Here is a 20,211-nt window from a genome sequence, read left to right on the forward strand (position 1 = left end):
TAAATGGTATTATTCTCTTATTACAATAATAAAGTAATAGTTATACAACGCAATGGGCAGGCCAAATAAAGACTTTGTTGGGGAAATCCCTACATAAAACCGTGTATCTAGCACAGGATCGCAGTCAATGGAGACAGTATGCTAATAATATTTAGAGTGTCACCAAGCCATGAGAAGGGCTCAAGCAACGAGAAGGATAATCATCAGCCACTTAGATAGATATATTTAAAAAGTTGGCCTTTTGGTCTATTTCACTGCAAGCGTTTCAGCTCTATTATGGTCCTCTAGTCCTAGATTACATTCTCTAGCCTGACCCTTTTTAAAAGGTCTAATATCTTCGAGACTGAACCTTCCATGCAGCTATTTGCTGGTGGATTTTCTTCTCCTAATGCACAGAACCGCACATTTTCCAGACTGTCAGACTGACATATAATGTGCACTGCTGTTTCTTCTTCCAGGTGACAGAATCATCATAGGTCATCATCTGAAAATCCCATCAGCTTCAAGTGCCTATTCAGCTCACAGCGCCCTTTTAGCAGACCCACTATGGCTTTGACTTGTCTTTGCTTATTAGGTCGACTGTAAATTTTGGCGAATGTTCATCAGTCACTTAAAAGCAGTTAGCTTGCGTATTCCCTTCTCATCCGTCATCATTGCCACGTGATCAGCCCTTTTTCACTTCCATCTAAGTGCTCTCCACAAAATCTCGAACTCTGTTAGTGTGTTGGAGGTCTGCATTTTTGATCCTGTCTTTTAGTGCTACTAATAGCATTGAACTATGCTATTGTTTTGTCTTGTTTATGCTATTTTTAGTTATGAGGAATTGTTTTTTTGTTAGGGTCAGTGACAGCAAATACACTGTTTGAAGAACGCTCCAGATTTATCAGTATGCTACCATCTTTAAAAACGTTTTTAAGAGTAAAAGTTTTTAATGTAAATGGTTTTCGTTTTAAAAAAATAATTTTTATGTTTAAAAAAATAATAAAGATTACTATTTCACTAGACTGTTTTTAACTGATAAAACGGCATAGCAACGCATCGTTTCCTATTGACAAAACTCCTTAACGACGTGAAATCTCAGCGACAAAATTATGACAGATCCGTCACGAAAGTGTCTGGTAATAACAAATAAATAAAGATTATATTTCGTTGATATGGTGCATTAATTGTCTCGTGAAATAGTCTTGTCGAATATCATTCGAGAGAAAATTATTTCCGGCAAAATTTTCTCCTGGTTTCATTCAAGTTCGTTGCCTTTTGGTAATTTTCGGTTATGAAATTTTGACAAAATCACTCGACTGACGTCTCGTGATTTAAGTCAAAATTTAATTCGCGAAAATTGCCAGGCAACAAACTTTCATAACAGTCGAAAATATTGCCGGCAAAATTTTCTCTCTTGTGATATATACGAAGAAATCCAACGTAATACAATTAATATTTTATGCACCACTTTACTACAGCCGGACACCGTAAGGTTTGTTTTTCAGTCACGTTTTCCCGTTTAAAAAAATCAAATTTAAAACTCCAGAAAATTTAGGCACTAACATAGCATGTTCTCTTAATTAAGTACGGAAGGAAAGCGTAAGAAAAATGAAAGTATATAAGAATATAAAAAACGAAGAGTTTCAAGTTGATGAGAATATGGATGAACCGGGATTCATAATAGTTCGAATATTTTCTAGGTTTCGGCAAGCTACAAAACACCAAATATTCATTTTCTACACGGTTGATGAAGAAAATGATGAAGATGAGCCTGCACAAGAACTGATTCGCGGGTCAATTCGCGAGAACTGTGGGTACTTGTGCTCATATAACCAGTGTGTTATGGTTTTTAGGTTTTGCAAGACACCAATCCAATGTTAAGTATCCTGCAAAATCTTAACGTACAGATAGTCGAAAAGATGACTTAAACTCGATTTCTCCATATTCAATGGAAATTAATATTTAGCGTATATTGACTACCACATAGTTTGTTTTTTTTTGTATTGAGATCAAGTCCATGTGTTCTCTACTTGTCTTATATCTAATATGGGGGACAAGTTTCATATCAGCTAATGTATTTTTTATGTTTCAACAATTTTTTCTTTAGTTCTGGACTTTGTTACGGGGGCAATTCCCCTATCAACCCTAGATCCACCACTGCTCAGTAGTTTTCTAAAGATAAGGTGGAACTGCAGCCTTGCTGGTATTGCCCAACTGTGAAGCATTCATGAAAACATCATTTTATATTGCTCTAGCAGCACATTTTATATCGCATTTCTTTAGTTTTCTAAGGACCTTTCGGAGGTTTTCTGAAGACTAAAATACGATGCATCTATTTTTGACCACGAATTCATATACAACATGGAAGTACCCATGAAGAAAATTAGTCTCTCTTCTTCCAATAATAAATAGTTTCGTTCATTTGACCGTGAATTAGTGCACTTAACGTAAACCGAGCACTCGAATCCAATAAATTCTGAAGGCTGTATTATTGACCAAACTGTCGTTAAATTTGACCGGGACCACTTTTCCATAAGGAGTGTTGCGGGGTCCATTATTTGTATTTAATGGTATATAGCCGTCTACAGGAAATTCTTCCTTGTGGATTGGTATACAGGGTGAGTCACCACTAACGGGACGGAAGATTACAGCGAAATGGTAAAAGATTAAAAAAAAATCAAATTAATAGTTTGTAAGTTGATAAAAGCTAAATTTTAAAATTATTTTGAAATATACAGGGTGTCCCAATAAATGGCGGCGTATCAAAGTTATATTTATTCTTATGGAACACCCTATATTTTATGGCATTTTTTATTTGTCCACAAAAAATAAGGTATAGTTTCATAAGGCTTCCCTATACCTATGCACAGAGTGTTCTGAGTTATGTTGACTTTTCTTAAAATGTAGAGTTTTAAAAAAAGAATTATTAAGTTATTTATGAAATTATAAAAAAAATACTTTTACATCTAAATAGTTGGATATTGGTTGAATGTATTCCATGATTGATTATTACACATTTATTTACAGGGTGTTCAAAATTTACAGTTCCATTATTGGATTATTCAATGTGTCCTATGATGCTTATTTTAAATAGCATGTATATGCATATTAGTAAATAATTATACTAAACGAATTTTCCTCTTTCGAATGGTATATGGATGTCCTATACCTAGGTCTCATAGTTTTTACGTAATTTACAATTATTTAAATTCTTAATCTGTAAATCGATTTTAAAACAAAAGATGTAGTTAATTAATGTCATTGAATCGCATTGTCATTTTATGACAGTACGGTCTGGTAAATATCTTATATTAATGTATTCCACGATTGATTATTATCCCTTTATTTACAGGGTGTTCAAAATTTACAGTTTCATTCAATGTGTTATATTATGATGCTTATTTTAAATAGAACACCGTATGGCGTATATTAATAAATTATTATACAAAACACAGGTTCCTCTTTCGAATGGTATAAATATGGATGTTCTATAATATATAACTAGGAGTCATAGTTTTTGCGTAATTTACAATTTTCTTAAACGGTAAATCGATTTTAAAAATATTTATTTTAGAGCCACTCCCGATTTTTAAACCCATCATCTTGGCACAGTATAAACGAGTGTAGTTGTAAATAAAAATGTTTACTTTTAGTTGCTGATTTGAAAAATAAATTTTTTCGTTATTGAAAATAATTAAATACATAACGAAACAAACAATTTTATTAAAACAAATAGATAAATAATACAAAATGAACCACAACTTACTATAAGTAAAAAATTATCAGTTATGTAATAGATGTTCAAAATGTTTGCTTTCTTGTGCAATACAACAAGCGATTTTATCTTCAAATGATTTGCTTACATCATTTAACATACAGTCGGAAAAATTAAAGAATACCCAATAATAATTATTGTTACATGTACTTGCACTGGGCAGTTTTCGTTGTGACACGGTGACAGGAAAACACAGCTTGTTTTATATGTTCGTTCATGGGCATTCTTTCATTTTTCCTACTGTAGGTGGTGTTATAGACGCAAAAGCGTTCGAAATTGTTAATTTCATATCATCTGGAGTAGTAGCAAGTGTAGCATATTATAACATTTTTAATATAACCCCATTTAAAAAATCCATCTTTGTCAATCCTGGTGACCTGGGTGGCTTTCGTAGATAGCGTGATTGTTCATGCTGTTCATACACGGTTGTTCATACACGGATGTTTATATTTTTGATTATTTCATTCATAAGAGATTCTGACCAATAGAAAGCTACAGAAATCTAAATTAAATCGATAATTTTTGATAATTTCCCGTCATCAAGTATATTACATCAGATGCCCTTCGTTGCTACGAAAAAATACATTCAGTGACATTAATGACAATTAATGTTTTAAAAATTATAAAAGTGATGACTTTCAACCGTCAAATTAATATTTATAACAACTGTTTGTTTAATTGTACTAATTTGTACTTACATAAATAAATTACAATAAAATTTTGGTTTTGAACACTTTTATTCATGAAATAATTGCAACAAATTGCACTCGATCTCTAAAATTAATATAGAATTTTAGAATTCTTGTGCAATTACTACTGATAATTACCAGACCATACTGTCATAAAATGACAATGTCATACAATGACAATAATTAACTACCTACAATTTGTTTTAAATCGATTTACAGATTAGAAATTTAAATAATTGCAAATTACGCAAAAACTATGAGACCTAGGTATAGGACATCCATACACCATTCGAAAGAGGTAAATCTGTTTAGTATAATTATTTATTAATATACATGGTGTTCAATCTAAAATAAGCATAATATGACATATTGAATAATCCAATAAGGAAACTGTAAATTTTGAACACTCTGTAAATAAATGCGTAATAATCAATAATAGAATACATCCAACCTGTATCCAGCTATTTAAATGTAAAAGTAATTTTTTATAGTCTCTTAAATAACTTGCAAAAAAGCCTTCTTTTAAAACTTTAAATTTTAAGAAAAGTCAACATAACTCATAACACTCTGTACATGGGTATGGGTATAGGGAAGCCTTGTAAAACTGTACCTTATTTTTCACGGACAATTAAAAAATGCAATAAAATACGGGGTGTTTCATAAGAAGAAATATAACTTTGATACGTCGCCATTTATTAGGACACCCTGTATATTTCAAAATAATTCTAAACTATAGATTTTATCAACATACAACCTATTAATTTAAAAAAATTTACAAATCTTTTACCATTTTGCTGTAATCTTCCGTCCCGTTGGTGGTGACTCACCCTGTATACTAAATTTACAGTCAAGATACAGTAGACATAAACAAACCAAGACACGTTAAATGCTACTAGGAGCACTCCCGAATCGTAATATACAATGTATAGGTATACATTGTAAATCCAAAATCATGATTTCCAAAGTACATACAGTGAGCACGTAAAGGTTGGAATAAATTCATTTTCTCGAGAATGGACGTTTTTGGAAAAAAATCCCGAAACAGGTCAATTTTTATTTTTAAATTGCGACTTGCTGGCATTTGTATCATACTAGTGACGTCATCCATCTGGGCGTGATGACGTCATCTATAATTTTTTTAAATGAGAGTAGGGGTCGTGTGATAGCTCATTTGAAAGGTAATTCAATTCTCTATTCAGTAATATAAACATTAACATATTTATTTATACAGAGTGAACAAAAAAAAATTTTGAATTAAATTTATTTACATAAAAATAAGAATGTGTGTAATTTATTTAACTCAAAATACTTTTTTATTGCTATCAGAAAACAGGAAATAATGTTTATTTGACAAATAAATATTGTTTTTGCTTAAATTCAATATTAAAGCCGCCACCCACCTTCCCCTTGACAGTTTCAACATTTAATTTAAGCGAAAAGCAATGATTATTTTTCAAATAAACATTTTTTTTTGTTTTCTGAGAGCAGGAGAATGTATTTTGGACTAAATAGTTTACATGCATTCTTCTTTTTATTTCAATAAGTTTAATTAAAAAAATGTTTTTTTGTACACCCTGTATAAATAATTATGTAAATGTTTATATTACTGAATAGAGAATTAAATTACCTTGCAAATGAGCTGTCACACGATCCCTATTCCCATTTAAAAAAAACATCGATGACGTCATCACGCCTAGATGGGTGACGCCACTAGTATGATATATATGCAAAAAAGTCGTAATTTAAAAATAAAAATTTACCTGTTTCGGGATTTTTTTCCAAATTGGTCCTTTCTTGAGAAAATGAATTTATTCCAACCTTTACGTGCTCTCTGTATATTGTAAATAATTATGATTCGAAAGTGCTCCTAGTAGCATTTAACGTGTCTTGGTTTGTTTATTTCTACTGCATCTTGAATGTAAATTTAGTATAGATTATTCTAGTGTACATATTAACTAGTGATAATTAAAATAAGTTTATATTTTTCTGTTAGTTTCTTATTTCATCTGGTCTAAGTTAATGAAATGATTTTAGACCAATCCAGTGCCCAAAAGCCAACTGCAACAAATTCGTATCTCTCTTCACGTTGGGCGCTCATTTCAAATACGAACACAAGGAAGTGCCCATTATACTGACACAATTAGACGCCCGCAGCGCTCTAGAATTTTATCCCAGAGACATCGCACACAACGTAACCAAATGCATTGTTCTGCTGAACGTTATCAACTACGATTTTTCTAATATTATTCAAATAAGGTAAGTAGCTCATAGGCGTAGTTAAAACAATTATATTTTCTTATGTAAATAAATTTAAAAATGAAATCATTTATTAATCTCTTGAGCCATCTAGCCTAATAAATGCCTTAAGACGACACATCCAGCGGAAACGCAGTTTGTGCTGGACGGTAAGTCCTAGCGTCACCATGGAAATAAATCTTAACTACCAAACTGACAAACTTGAACCGACATATCTGACTTAGTTAACACTATTAAGCATCGAGTTAAAAATCAGTGGAGTCAATCATGGCGAGATCTTTGTAAACAATCCAAATCTCAGTATTCACTGATTCAACCTTCTGTTCCAAATATATATTGGTTTAAAAATTATGTAGTACCTCGAAGATATATAACAACATTAATTATGTAGAATGAAGTTTGGACATGCATGTTTCCCTCTACATCTAGCAAGAATTAAAGTTTTTGATTCAAATCTTTGTACAGAATGTCAGAAGGTTGGTGACTTAAATCATACTTTCTTTGAGTGCGCAAAATATATTCCATGCACATATAATTTAATCCAAGATTTAATAAAATGTAATGTTTTTCCACCTTTCAATGTATCCTATCTATTGTCTCTGAACAGCAAGAACATATATTTATGATTGTTTGATGAAATTTATCTGTGAAACTAAAATTAACCTCTAAACTTATTAATCCTGATAATTTGGTATATTATGTACATATGAAAAAAGAAGAAGAAGAAGATACATAATGGAAAATGTGGTGAGCAACTTGGACAGTCCATAGCGGCCAGCTTTTAAACTGAGTAGAGAGCTGTACAAGAGTTTGCTATGGAACTCTAAGTACCTCATTGCCTTCCTTATGTATGAACAGAGAACAAAAAAAGTTGTGACTGGCTAAATGACACCCAAGTCTATGCCATAAAAAAAAACCTGGCAAACTGACAAACATGAGCTACTTGCCAAACTTGAGCTAGGCTGGGGTGAAAGCACGCCAAATAGAATTCTATTTTAGTGACGTCACGTTGCCTAGCAACCGTCGATTCTGCCATTGTGAAATTCGATTTTGTGACGTCAGCAAAATAAAATTCTTTTTGGCGTGCTCTCACCTCTGGTTTTTGTCCATAGATTAATTTCATAAGACGAGTTCACGCCAAAGTTGAGCGATTCTCTAAAAGTAATTTATTTGTTATGAAAGTTGTACAACAGACTAAAATATCATTTCAACCTACTGAGTCTTAGTCAATCATATTTTGTCCTTGGAACGATACGGTTGATTTATTGCTAATTCATTCTACAAATAATTGATGATTCAAATATCTTTGCTCGCAAATATTAGTACTTCATCAGTTATTAATTAATTATTTGTTCACAAAATTATGGCCAATTACGACAGCAATTATGGAAACAAGACATGACACCACAATTTCAAAAAGACTGAAAATAGTCCGAGATATTATAGGAAAATCATTATGCGACAGACAACGTAGCACAGAAAAAAGAATGGTATAGCCATTTAAGGAGAATGGGAGAAGGAAGACTGATCAATATAGCACGAGATCACGGCCGTAACTACCATTGGGGCAACCGGGGCAGCGCCCCGGAGCCCCTGGTCAAGGGGGACCACTTTGGTTGGCCGTGCATAGATTTTAACGAGGTCAAATAAACTTTTCAAAGTATTTTCAATCAAGTTCTTCTAACAACTTTAATGATCGATTTTAACCTCTTTCGTTCGAAAGCACTGAAGTCCTCATTCATACCAATTGAAAGATGTTCCTTGAAAGTGCCTCTAAAACCTATCAATCCAAGACGCTGGGCTGGAAGATTTGATGCAGTCAATGCATTGAAATACAGATTTTGCGATGTTTTGAAGTGCCTGTTAAATTTAGTACTGATAAGTAACAAAAGAAATGAAAGAGACGAAACAGCACACCTGAAAAAGAAACTAGAATCATTCAAATTTGTTTTGTTATTAGTTGTGCAAAATAAAATACTTGAAATCCTAAACATGGTCTCGAAAACACTGCAATCAGAATCTTTGGACCTTCTAACAGCTTACAGTTTACTTGAAGAGAGCCTCTTAAAACTAACTGAAACGAGAGGGCAATTTCAAACCTTATTTGAAGAGGCTTCAAATATTATGTCAACGTTGGGGAATACCAGTAGGGTTCACTCCAAAAGAATGCAGAAGACGAAAAAACATTTCGATGAACTGTGTGAAGATGAAAGACTTCAATACCCCAAGTCATACTTGAGAGTAACCGTGCTTTACTCAATGACACATTATGCCACCAGCTAGACACTCGCTTTCAAGGAAAGAAAGCAGTGTTAGATACGTACCGAATTGTTTAACCTGGTTTTATTTTGAATGCAAACGAACAAGACCTTCAAAACGAAACAATCAACTTCGTAAAACGTTTTCCAGATGATATTTTTTCATCCTTTTCGTCTCAAATCTTATGAGTGAGGACTACGTTTAAAAGAAATCTCGGGAAGGTCACCAGTGTTAGAGAAATGTCAGACATGTTCATCATAGATCAGAACATGTCTTCAACCTATCCTGATGTTTGTACAGCTTGTGTAATGTATCTGCTCGTCTCGTATAACTGTGCCCAAGGCTGAGAGGTCATTTTCTAAATTAACATTAAGAGGAAATAGTAGCGATCAACAGGTAGCGAAAACGCGTTCCAAGATTGCGGCTGTAATTTTGAATATTTTTTCGAGATATTTGGCACACGTATTCGTAAAATATTAACCCGCCGTTACACGCGTCTTCTATTGTGACGTGGTTGCACGCGTATGAGCGTCGCCCTCACCTACATCAATTCGACTTATTTCGAGGACGAATGAATGTAAACATGTATAATTGTAAAAGGGTTGTACTCACATATTATAGAAGGTCTCGTAAACCAATTTTTTTTTATTAATTTAACAAAACAAAAGTAAAAATAATACATATAGATCAAAAGCAAGTTTTCCTTATTTTCAATTTCAGGAAGCCACTGAAGTAATTGGCGTTCTTCACGCGAATTCATTTTACTAAAAATACAAATTAAAATTAGCAACTGTTCTGAAGCTATTTCTTTGTGGCATTTATGTGATTAACTATTAATATTTTGTATTTTGATAACGACGTCCGAGGTGGATGTCGAAAAGTCAATAAAATCAATTTTTAAATTTAAATTGTGGCTTATTTCTCAATTAGAATAGGTTAATTTAAAAATGGGTTCTTATCCAGTTCTTATCTTATCTGGCGCCCCTAGAATTTTCCTCGGGGGGGGGGGGTTGGCTTGGGTACCGAAAGTTTTTTGTATTATTTGTGAAAGACAAGTTACATTTTCCTAATTTTCCTACTTTCTTTTATATATATTTCTATATGCTCTGGGAGGGATTTTAACCCCCAAACCCACCCCCCTCGGTGCGGCACTGTTCCTAACCTAACCTAAACAATAATATTTTAATTAAACCTACCCAAACATTAAACAAAAACCTAAAAGTTTCTTTGAGATAACAGAAACGAGATTTCACCGAGATTGCACGCGCAGTGAGGAATTCTCTCACTTGAAGAGGGATGTCACTTCTTTCAAGTATCACAGAGCACACTGACCGCCTGAAAATATTCTATAACTTTTTCATACCCTCTCATGAACGATGCTAAAGGCATTCCTGGGTGCTCAAGGGTATCGTATTAGTTAAGACGATTTTATTGGTTATAAACAAATATGGTGAGGTATTCCCTCATAGCGCGGGTAATGGCGGGTTAAAGAATGGCGGTACAGAGCCCAATTTGAAAAATATATTAATATGTGGAAATTACTCTGTAAACAAATACAATATTAAAAAAAACGAGCCTGTACCGCCATTAAGAAGAACAAAAAAATACACTTCCTTCAAATAAACTTTTTTATCCGATGCCTAGATTTTGTCATTTTGGAACTACTAAAATTTTTTATTTCATTAGTAGTTCCAAAATGACACAAAATCTAGGCATCGGATAAAAAAGTTTATTTGAAGAAAGTGTATTTTTTTGTTCTTCTTAATGGCGGTACAGGCTTGTTTTTTTAATATTGTATTTAATTAGAGAGTAATTCCCACATATTAATATATTTTTCAAATTGGGCTCTGTGCCGCCATTCTTTATTATATTACGAATACGTGTGCCAAATATCTCGAAAAAATATTCAAAATTATAGCCGCAATCTTGGAACGCGTTTTGGCTACCTGTTGATTGCTACTGTATCACCTTAAGCAAGAAATATCTTAGGAATTCAATGAGACAAAACCGATTTTGCAGCTTAGCTCTACTTTGTGTTGAAAATGAACGTGCCAAGAGACAATATAATGCGTTGATAATCGCGTTATACTGTCTATAGGCAATATAACGTGATTACAAACCTACATTGTAGCCGAACAATGTAATTAACATTATATATAGTATATTTTTTATGAAAACAGAAAAGATGTCATATTAATGGTACTTGCAAAATTATTTAGCTTAAAATAAGGTGGTTTCAAATTAAAATGCGTTTTCATGAAAACTTGTTAAATATCAAACATTTTTTGGGACCCCTCCTTCTGCTGGGAAGTGGGTAAACCCCACCAGACCCCGATAGAGGGCCCAAAGATCATGTTTGCCCCGGGACCCCCAAAACCGTAGTTACGGTTCTGCACGAGACAGATCACCAAACGGCAGAAGAAGTACCTATATAGGAAGGCCAAGGAAGAGAAGGAGTGACAACCTGTATATCTGATGAGGAGTCATCCGAAGATAGAACAGGCGCAAGCCTACTAAGGAAGCTGGAAGAAGAAGAAGAAGAAGACAAAATTGGGAAAAATACTTATCACTGTAATTTTAACGTGAGATTTTTTAAGCAAAATAATTTAAAGCTTTAGGTTACTTTATATTTCCTACACGCAAGAAGTTTATTATTTCAAAAATTAAATTTTAATTACTTTAAGCTAGAAAGCTTTCGGATTTTAAATAAGCTAAGAATGCTCGAAAAATGGAAGTTAGAACTCAACAAAATGAAGAACAATTAGCTCAAGAAATGTAATCTAAAGCTCACTACACACTATGCACAATTCGCGATTCGTAATGCGCGATGCCTGATTTATCTATTGTTTGTCGGTACGTGTGGATGCGCAGCCTTAGATGATCCTTACTTTACCGCTCATAAGAGCGAATTACTGTGCACACACAAATAATGTTGTTTACAAATCGATTTTTAACGAACACGATCCTACACACTATTCGTGCACTGCCCGCGAATCGCGCATCACGAATCGCGAATCATGCATAGTCTGTAGTGAGCTTAAGAGGCAACGTCACGAATAAGTTCTGAAGCTACATTTAGTATGCAGCGGCGAGAAGCCGCGTCACAAACGACACGAAGATCATTGAAAGATGACGCTAAAAGTCAAGATCGACTAGATCGATATTCGGTACTTCAGCAGACATGCCAATGTCAGAAAACTACAGAGGACGCCCCCAATAGAAAGAAGGGTAACTTGGTGCGGCTTCGTCGACATCAAGATCTGAATACTGAGCAAGAACCACACGCTAGATTGGCTTGGTAGGCACAAATTCGAGAAGAGCGATCGAGAATTAGGGAAAGCCAGAAAAAAATGGAGGGAGATACCATAAAATTTAGCGGTCCCAATTTATCGTCGTATAGATATATCAGGTCCGATCCTGTAGTGACGAATAAATTAAACGTATGTGTTATATTGCGAATTTTTTTTTACATATCCCACGGTCTGTATATTATGATATGATATATTTTTCGTCTGCCGTTCAAGTATCAAGTAGAGCATTTGTTTATCTTCGGCGAATTATCAAAAGAATTTAATGTTTTTTGAGACTGAATTCTGTCTACTGGAGCCAGAATGTTTATAAAATTCTCAAATGTCTTTGAATTTTCAAGATTAGTCGTTAGATCTAAGCTAACATTTTGGCGAAAACCGAAAAAACTGCTTATGGGTATTGAGTATTTTCGTATTGGTTTACAACTTTTAATGGGATGTTCTTATGAATATACCCTGGCTATTTTATTGGCAGAAGAAATTTTTGGTTTCTTTTAATTGGATAATTATCTGGTGATTGCAGAGTGGGAGTGTATTTTTCTGTGTTTGAGAGGAATCTGGTCTTGAATTAGGACAAGAACAGAAGTCAAGATTTAGCTACGACAGAGTAAAGTCGCGGACCGATTTGGTCTAGTCCGCGGACAGTTTTGGTTTTGTGAGTTATCAGATGGAGTAATCTCCTATTTAGTATGTTTTCTTGGTGAGAAAACGAATGTTGGTTACAGTTAATACCACGATACTATATTTTGTGTCTAGTTGTCTAACGTATTAGAAGGAATAGCTTCGTTATGTTGTTCTTAGGAAGAAATTAATACAAGTTCGTGGAGCGAGCTTCTCCAACGTTATAATAAGATAAAAAACTCATTTTTTTTACAAAATCTCATTATGTTTAAATGAACAGTGTTGACATCGTTCCAATGGAGAATGTTCCAATAACAATCAATAATTATTAGCAGTTACCTTTTTGCTAACATAAAACAAAAACTTTGGAATTTTATTCTCATATCATAAAATGTTGTGAAATAGTCCTCTGGTTCAAACAAATGTAAAGTGTTAAGTGAAAAGTGTTGACAACTTATAGTGAAAGAAAAGATCGAGAGAAGAAGAAGACTAGGAAGGAAAAGACTATCGTGGCTCAGAAATATCCGACAATGGACAGGGCTAAATTTTGAACAGCTAATAAGAACAGCTGAAGACAGAGAAGAGTTTGCAATTGTAGTAACTAACCTCCATTGAGGAGGCGCCATTTTAAGAAGAAGAAGAAAAGTGTTGGACGACAATAGTTCCTGCTGAGCTATACCAGATTCACGTTGGCTCTAATCATCAATGCAGTCCAGGTCACCAGGTACTCGTAATAAAATGTTTATTCTTTCTTTTGTACAATCATACTCGCGGAGGACTTAATTTTATTCATTCATTTCAATTCATTTTTACCTTCTTAATTTTTTTAATTAAAGACTAATATGTTATAACTTTTTTATTAGTATTTTTTTCTTTTGCACACTACATCTCTTATCCTTATTGTTGAAGAGGAGTACAGACAAATTTACGACTGCCTTGGTAAGTACCAACCTAAATCAGATGTTACGACATTGCAAGTTCCTTTCTTTAATTTTGGATAAGCAGATTGCAGTATTCTTATTTTGATTTATTAATGGCGCCCAATAATATCTTTTAATAATAAATGTCCTTTTAAAAAACCCACCCCTTTATACTCTGAAGACCGTAGCTTACCGGGGCATCCCAAAAAGAAGCATCAAGAACATCATGCCTATGACCTACATAAATTTTGCACCTGTTTAGGAAACTACACTGTTTGAATATATTTTTTGTTTATTTAATTTAACGTGTCTAGGCTGGCTACAAAATAAGAGGGAGCCATAAAAGGAGCTATTCAGTGGAGTGACTGTGAAGGCAATTGATTGGATCCCCTATCATGATCATTATTTTTGTCTCCTTACAATTTAGTTTTAGGACGTACATGGATCACGTTTCTACGACATTATCCATTATCCTTTGGAGCCCCATCGCATTATCTGCCAGCAATACGGTACGTCTGCACATCTATTATTACTGTAATACCGTCTTCTGATTCGTACAGGGCTGCCTCAGGGTTGAGGCAGGATAGGCGCCTCCCTATCGGAGTCCTGTCTGGAAAATTCTTGATATCCCGTTCTGCATTCTAACTGTTGAGAGTTTGCATTTCTGCAATTCTGCATTCTCGACTGTTTAGAGGGTTGCTTTCACCAATTTCACTAAGTGTATTGAGATATTTAGTTCTACCGTGCCTTTGTATAGTGCGTTTCTGTCTATACTGACATAGGAAAATCTAAAATCAAAAAACAAATGGTAAGTATCTATTCCATATCACGTGATTTTCCAATGCTTGCCTTAGAAGGAGTATTTGATGGATAGTTGACTTTTCTTTGCGAAACCCACACAGGTATTTGTCTATTATGCTTTTCCAACATCTTGACAGTCAATCGTAAAGAATGCAGACAAATATTTTGTATGTCACGTTTAAAGTCTAGTCGCAACATAGGGGGTCCCGTGGACACTTTTATTTCGCCGCGATTTGATGGTGGTATTATAGGTTTTTTGGGTCTTATTTAGATAGGTCAAAATATGTTCTTATTTTGTTAATAACAAAATAATAGTTTATTCGCCAAATAAATAATAACAAAATAATAGACGGATACGTGAAGAGACCGAAATATCCGAGAATCAATTTGGCTTTATGCAGGGCAGATTAACAACAGATGCAATTATCATTATAAGGCAGTTGATGGAAAAATACAGGAGTAAAGAAACAAACGCTCATATGGTATTCATTGATCTTGAGAAAGCATATGATACAGTTCCTCGAGAGATTCTGTGGTGGGCACTCAATAAGAAAGGAGTCTCTGGTGAATATGTAAAGATTGTGAGGGATATGTACGAGGGAGTAACGACTAGTGTTAGGGCAGGTGTGGGAGAGACTGATAAATTCCATGTGAAAGTAGGATTGCACCAAGGCTCTGTGCTTAGTCCGTATTTATTCTCATTAGTTTTGGACCAGATAACAGCGAAACTACAGGGTAACATTCAATGGTGCTTAATATATCGCACACCTAGTTCAATTGTGCCACAACTGCAAAAAATTCGAATTTTGGGTTAAGGCTGTAAAATATTGCTTATATAATGGCCCATCTAATTCAATACAGTCTGAACTAAAATATTGTTTTGGATAAGTATAAAGTAAGTTACTTCGGTATTTCACTGTAGGGTTTTTGGAGGTTTTGAAAATGCAATATGGCCGTAACTGGGAGATGTGGCGATAATATACACTGCCACAATACACCCGATGTAATGCAATACGTTCAATATGGCCACAACTGCAAAAATCAAGAGAGATGTGGCGATAATATACACTGCCACAATACAACCGATGTAATTCAATACAGCCACAACTGCAAGAATCAATTGCTTTTTTCATTATATTGCCGCCGTATCTCCTAGGTATCGTTTTATAAATGACTTTCTTCACAATGCAATATCGCCATAACTACCAAAATTATAATAACGTTTTATTTTTAATAAATTGTAATAAGATCCAGCGAATAACTGTATAATATGCTACCTAAATTGTAATTTCCAAGCCAGTCATTCTCAAAATAAATTATTTACAGGGCATAACGCGTTTGCTACAGAACGTTTTGCTCATTTCTCGAGAATATTGTGTTTTGCACTTGTGGCACTATTGAACTAGGTGTGCGATATGCTGATGATCTCGTGTTAGTAGGAAATAGTGAAAGAGACTTAGAACAAAAACTGGAACAGTGGAGGCAAGCTCTGGAGGAAAAAGGTTTAAAACTTAGTAGGACAAAAACAGAGTATTTGGAATGTTCATTTAAAGATGCAGTTACTACAAATAAAATGGTATCTTTGGATGGTGAACTGATTGTAAAAAGCAAAAGTTTTAAGTACCTGGGATCGGTATTACAGAGCAATGGAGAAATAGATGGAGATGCATGCAGTAGAATTAGGGCTGGATGGATGAAGTGGAAAGAAGCGAGTGGTGTGTTGTGTGACAGAAAAATTCCAATGAAGCTGAAGGGAAAATTTTATAAAACAGCCATAAGACCTGCTATGATGTACGGAACTGAATGTTGGATATTGAAGAAGAAAGAAGATCAACGAACGCATGTGGGGGAAATGAGAATGCATAGATGGATAAGTGGAGTGACAAAGAAGTATAAAATTAGAAATGAGTATATTAGGGGAAGTCTAGGTGTGGCACCAATTGATGCCAAAATGAGAGAGCATAGGTTAATATGGTTTGGTCATGTTTAACGTCGAGACGTTAATCACCCAATACGAAGAATAGCTGAAGTGCAGATTCCTGGAAGGAGTAGGAGAGGAAGATCAAAGAAGACCTGGGGGAGACGATAAGGCAGGACATGTTGGTAAAGGGGATTGACATTGATATAACCCAAGATAGAATTGTGTGGAGAAATGCAATTAGGGAAGCCGACCCCGCATAGGGATAAGGCAAAGGGAATGATAATGATGAATATTTTATTCGCCGAAAAGCTCGAAATGAGCTATCTACAGCAAGTTTGTAGCCTTTTTCATAGTACAGTCGAACCCGCTTATTAGCGTACCGGTTATAGGAATATCCCGGTTTAAGGAATAGAAATTTGAGGTACCGGAACGTTTCCATTTACTCCTTAATAAATTTATCCGCTTATAGGAATACGTTTTAATGAATTGATACCGGTTAATCGAATATTATTCAAGTGGACGAATAACTTTTTATTCATATTTTCCAAAAAAATTAAAACTATGTCTGGTATATTAATATTTTTCAGATAATAAATGCTTTATTACGCACCAGTTGGACCCTTTTACGAAATACAACAGGCCATAAAATACCGACTTTTACGTATCTCACAAAACTTGTAAAAATTTCTATTGCGACCCACCTCGTTGCAGTCATAAATTTTATTGGTTAATGGTTTATTGACTTCGACAATACAATGGCAGACAAATGTTCTCTTAGTTATTGATAACCTGTCCATAAACCTGACATGAGTTTGAATATTTTAACAATCCGTTTTTTGCCTGCCAATTCATCAAAACACAGAAATCGACAAAATAAAGGACGAATATTTTTAAGAGTTGTTTCTTTTGACGATAATTTGTTAGACGTTTTGACGACTATCGGTTTTCGAAGATACTGAAGATACAGAACAAAACACTGAAACCACGCAACTCAATATTAAAGCGAAAGATGAGGCAAAAGATGAAGATTTTTTCGATTTTGTGGATATTTCATCCAATTTGGCAAGTCCTAACCGTCTGTAATATTGTAAAAAGATTTCTGGAGGGCAAATTCAATGTAATTTTTTCTAATTTGTATACCTTCAAGATAACTGTAAGATTTTTCAAAAAAAAAATGAGAAGTAATTTTGGCGTATGCATTTTAAATAAGATAATATGTACATGTCTACATATTGCACACATTTTATGCTTATTAATGGATTTATGCACAGAAAATGTAATTTGGTTTTTTAATAAAATGAGTTACACTGCTGTATCATTGACAGAAAAGGACTTAAAACCATATAAATATAATGTAAATGTAGGTACATACATAGTATGTACTATTATTATGTAGGTCTATTCAGTAGGTACACTTATTTCTACCAGCCATCAATGATCGGTTATTAGAATATCCCGGTTATAGGAATATTTCTGCTTGGCACGAAGGATATTCCAATAAGCGGGTTCGACTGTATTTTTATACGCTAAATCGATTGCACTAGTCGTGATAGCTTAAACCACGTTCCGACTTTGTTATTAATAAATTATTGCAAAAACATTGGTTTATAGTACGTTCACTCACGGTTTTTGCTATAAATTTTAAAAAACCACTTGGATTGACATGAAATTTGGTATACAGGTAGCTAACATGTCAAACAAAACAAGTGATATTGTGCCGATGTCTGTTTACCTTGGGGGTGATTCTCACTCCTTTTCGGAGGTAAAAAAAGAAACCTTTAAAATAAGTCCGGAAGTGGATAAACTGACTAATTCTAAGCAACTGTTGTTCTATACAGTTTTTTCACTAAGTCAATACTTTTCGAGTTATTTGGTTTTTTTTGTTGAAAAATTGTCATATTCACTCGCAAATAACTCGAAAAGTATTGACTTAATGAAAAAACTGTATAAAACAAACGTTGTTTAGAATTAGTCAGTTTATTTAATTCCGGACTTATTTTAAAGGTTTCTTCTTTCACCGCCGAAACGGGGTGAAACTCACTCCCAGAGTAAAAGCACACATCGGCACAATATCACTTGTTTTGTTTGACATGTTAGCTATGTGCATGCCAATTTCGTGTCATTCCAAGTGGTTTTTTTAAACTTAGAGCAAAAAACCGTGAGTACACGTACTATAAGCCGTTATTTTTGCAACAATTTATTAATAACAATGTCGGAACGTGATTTAAGCTATCACGACTAGTGACAATCGATTTAGCGTATAAAAATACTATGAAAAATACTACAAACTTGCTCTAGATAACGCATTTCAAGCTTTTCGGCGAATATGCAATTATTCTGTTATTAACAAAATAAGAACATATTTTGAGTAATTGCATTCGATTCAGCGACCAAAAATACACCAGAGAAGACCTTAACACTATCAATTTATTTACACGGCTTCTAATAATTTCTTAAAAAACCTATTTTTACCATAATTTGTTAATAACAATTAAACTCACCACATTTGGGCTTTGCAGACCACTTCCATTGGATTCAGCGACCCAAAAAACCTATAATACCACCATCAAATCGCGGCGAACTAAAAGTGTCCACTGGGCCCCCTATGTTGTGAGTAGACTATTAGGAGAGTAATGTTCTGTAGTTATAATAAACTGTTTGGTGAATAGGTACAATTATAATATCTACGTTCCAGTCTTCTTGTAGTTTTGCCAAATGAAAAAATAATTCTGGGAGTGAGGACGTTTCGCCTATTTTAACGATGGTGCCCTTTGTTCACAACACCGATAATAAATAAAACGAATATGTGGTACTAATTAGTATATCTGTAGTCTTATAAACGTTTCGAAGCTCAAATCGGGTTTCGTTGTCAAAATACAAAATACTATTAAAATAAAACAAACATGTTGTTGCTAAGTAAAAAAATTCTTCTAATAATTTATTTAATCTGACTCATTTATATTGGCAATTCAGACGTATATTATACATTTTAAAGTAGAAGACTTTAAAATGATATCGCCAATATTTATGAGTTGCGTTCCTGGGACGACTTTACTAAACGATAGTTCATTCGATTACATGAAATCAATCCCAAGAATATCCGTCGCAAAAAAATCATAGCATGTGATCTGTCTTTAAAAAGACAACCAAATGCAACGATGACAGTAAAATTCTCGCGTTAGAGATTCCATAGTAAATCACGAGGGAAAACCAGGAAAAAACCTCGTGATACTATCCCGACATCGTAAGTATTTGGTCTTACATTTAATCTACCTTCAAAAAACTAATACCAAATTCTGACTTTAATATGTTTAATTATAAATAATATTAATATTACATAGATATACAATGAGTAATACTAAAATATAAAATTTGTACTAACTCGATATGTTATTGACTTACTAATCGTGGTATTTTCTTTCTATTGACTTCCTCTTTCAGTATGGGTAACCACATCCTACTGCATTCTACCGAGGAATTTGCGACACAATTGGTTTCATTTAGCATAATTAGAGCCGCTTCTTTGATTTTTCTCTTTTTACTATCTGATTCTTTCAGGACTATACTTGAATCTCTCCACTGAACTCTATGTTCATTATCCCATGCGTGTTGACATATCTGAGATCTATCAAATTCTCTGTTTTTAATATAAGACTGATGTTCACTTATTCTAACGTTT

The 20,211-nt window shown here is 34.0% G+C and overlaps 1 protein-coding gene across 1 annotated transcript in view; it reads left to right on the top strand.

Annotated features, from left to right (window-relative positions):
* The window catches only part of LOC114334951 (uncharacterized), a 71,902-nt gene that overhangs the window by 23,062 nt on the left and 28,629 nt on the right, over positions 1 to 20,211 (top strand). Inside the window, exon 3 of the mRNA XM_050658618.1 lies at positions 6,481 to 6,702. Coding sequence (XP_050514575.1) covers positions 6,481 to 6,702 — 222 coding nt within the window. The remainder of the gene's footprint in view (positions 1 to 6,480; positions 6,703 to 20,211) is intronic.

Source organism: Diabrotica virgifera, chromosome 8 (assembly GCF_917563875.1).
Source record: "Diabrotica virgifera virgifera chromosome 8, PGI_DIABVI_V3a".
NCBI classification, from domain to species: Eukaryota; Metazoa; Arthropoda; class Insecta; order Coleoptera; family Chrysomelidae; genus Diabrotica; species Diabrotica virgifera.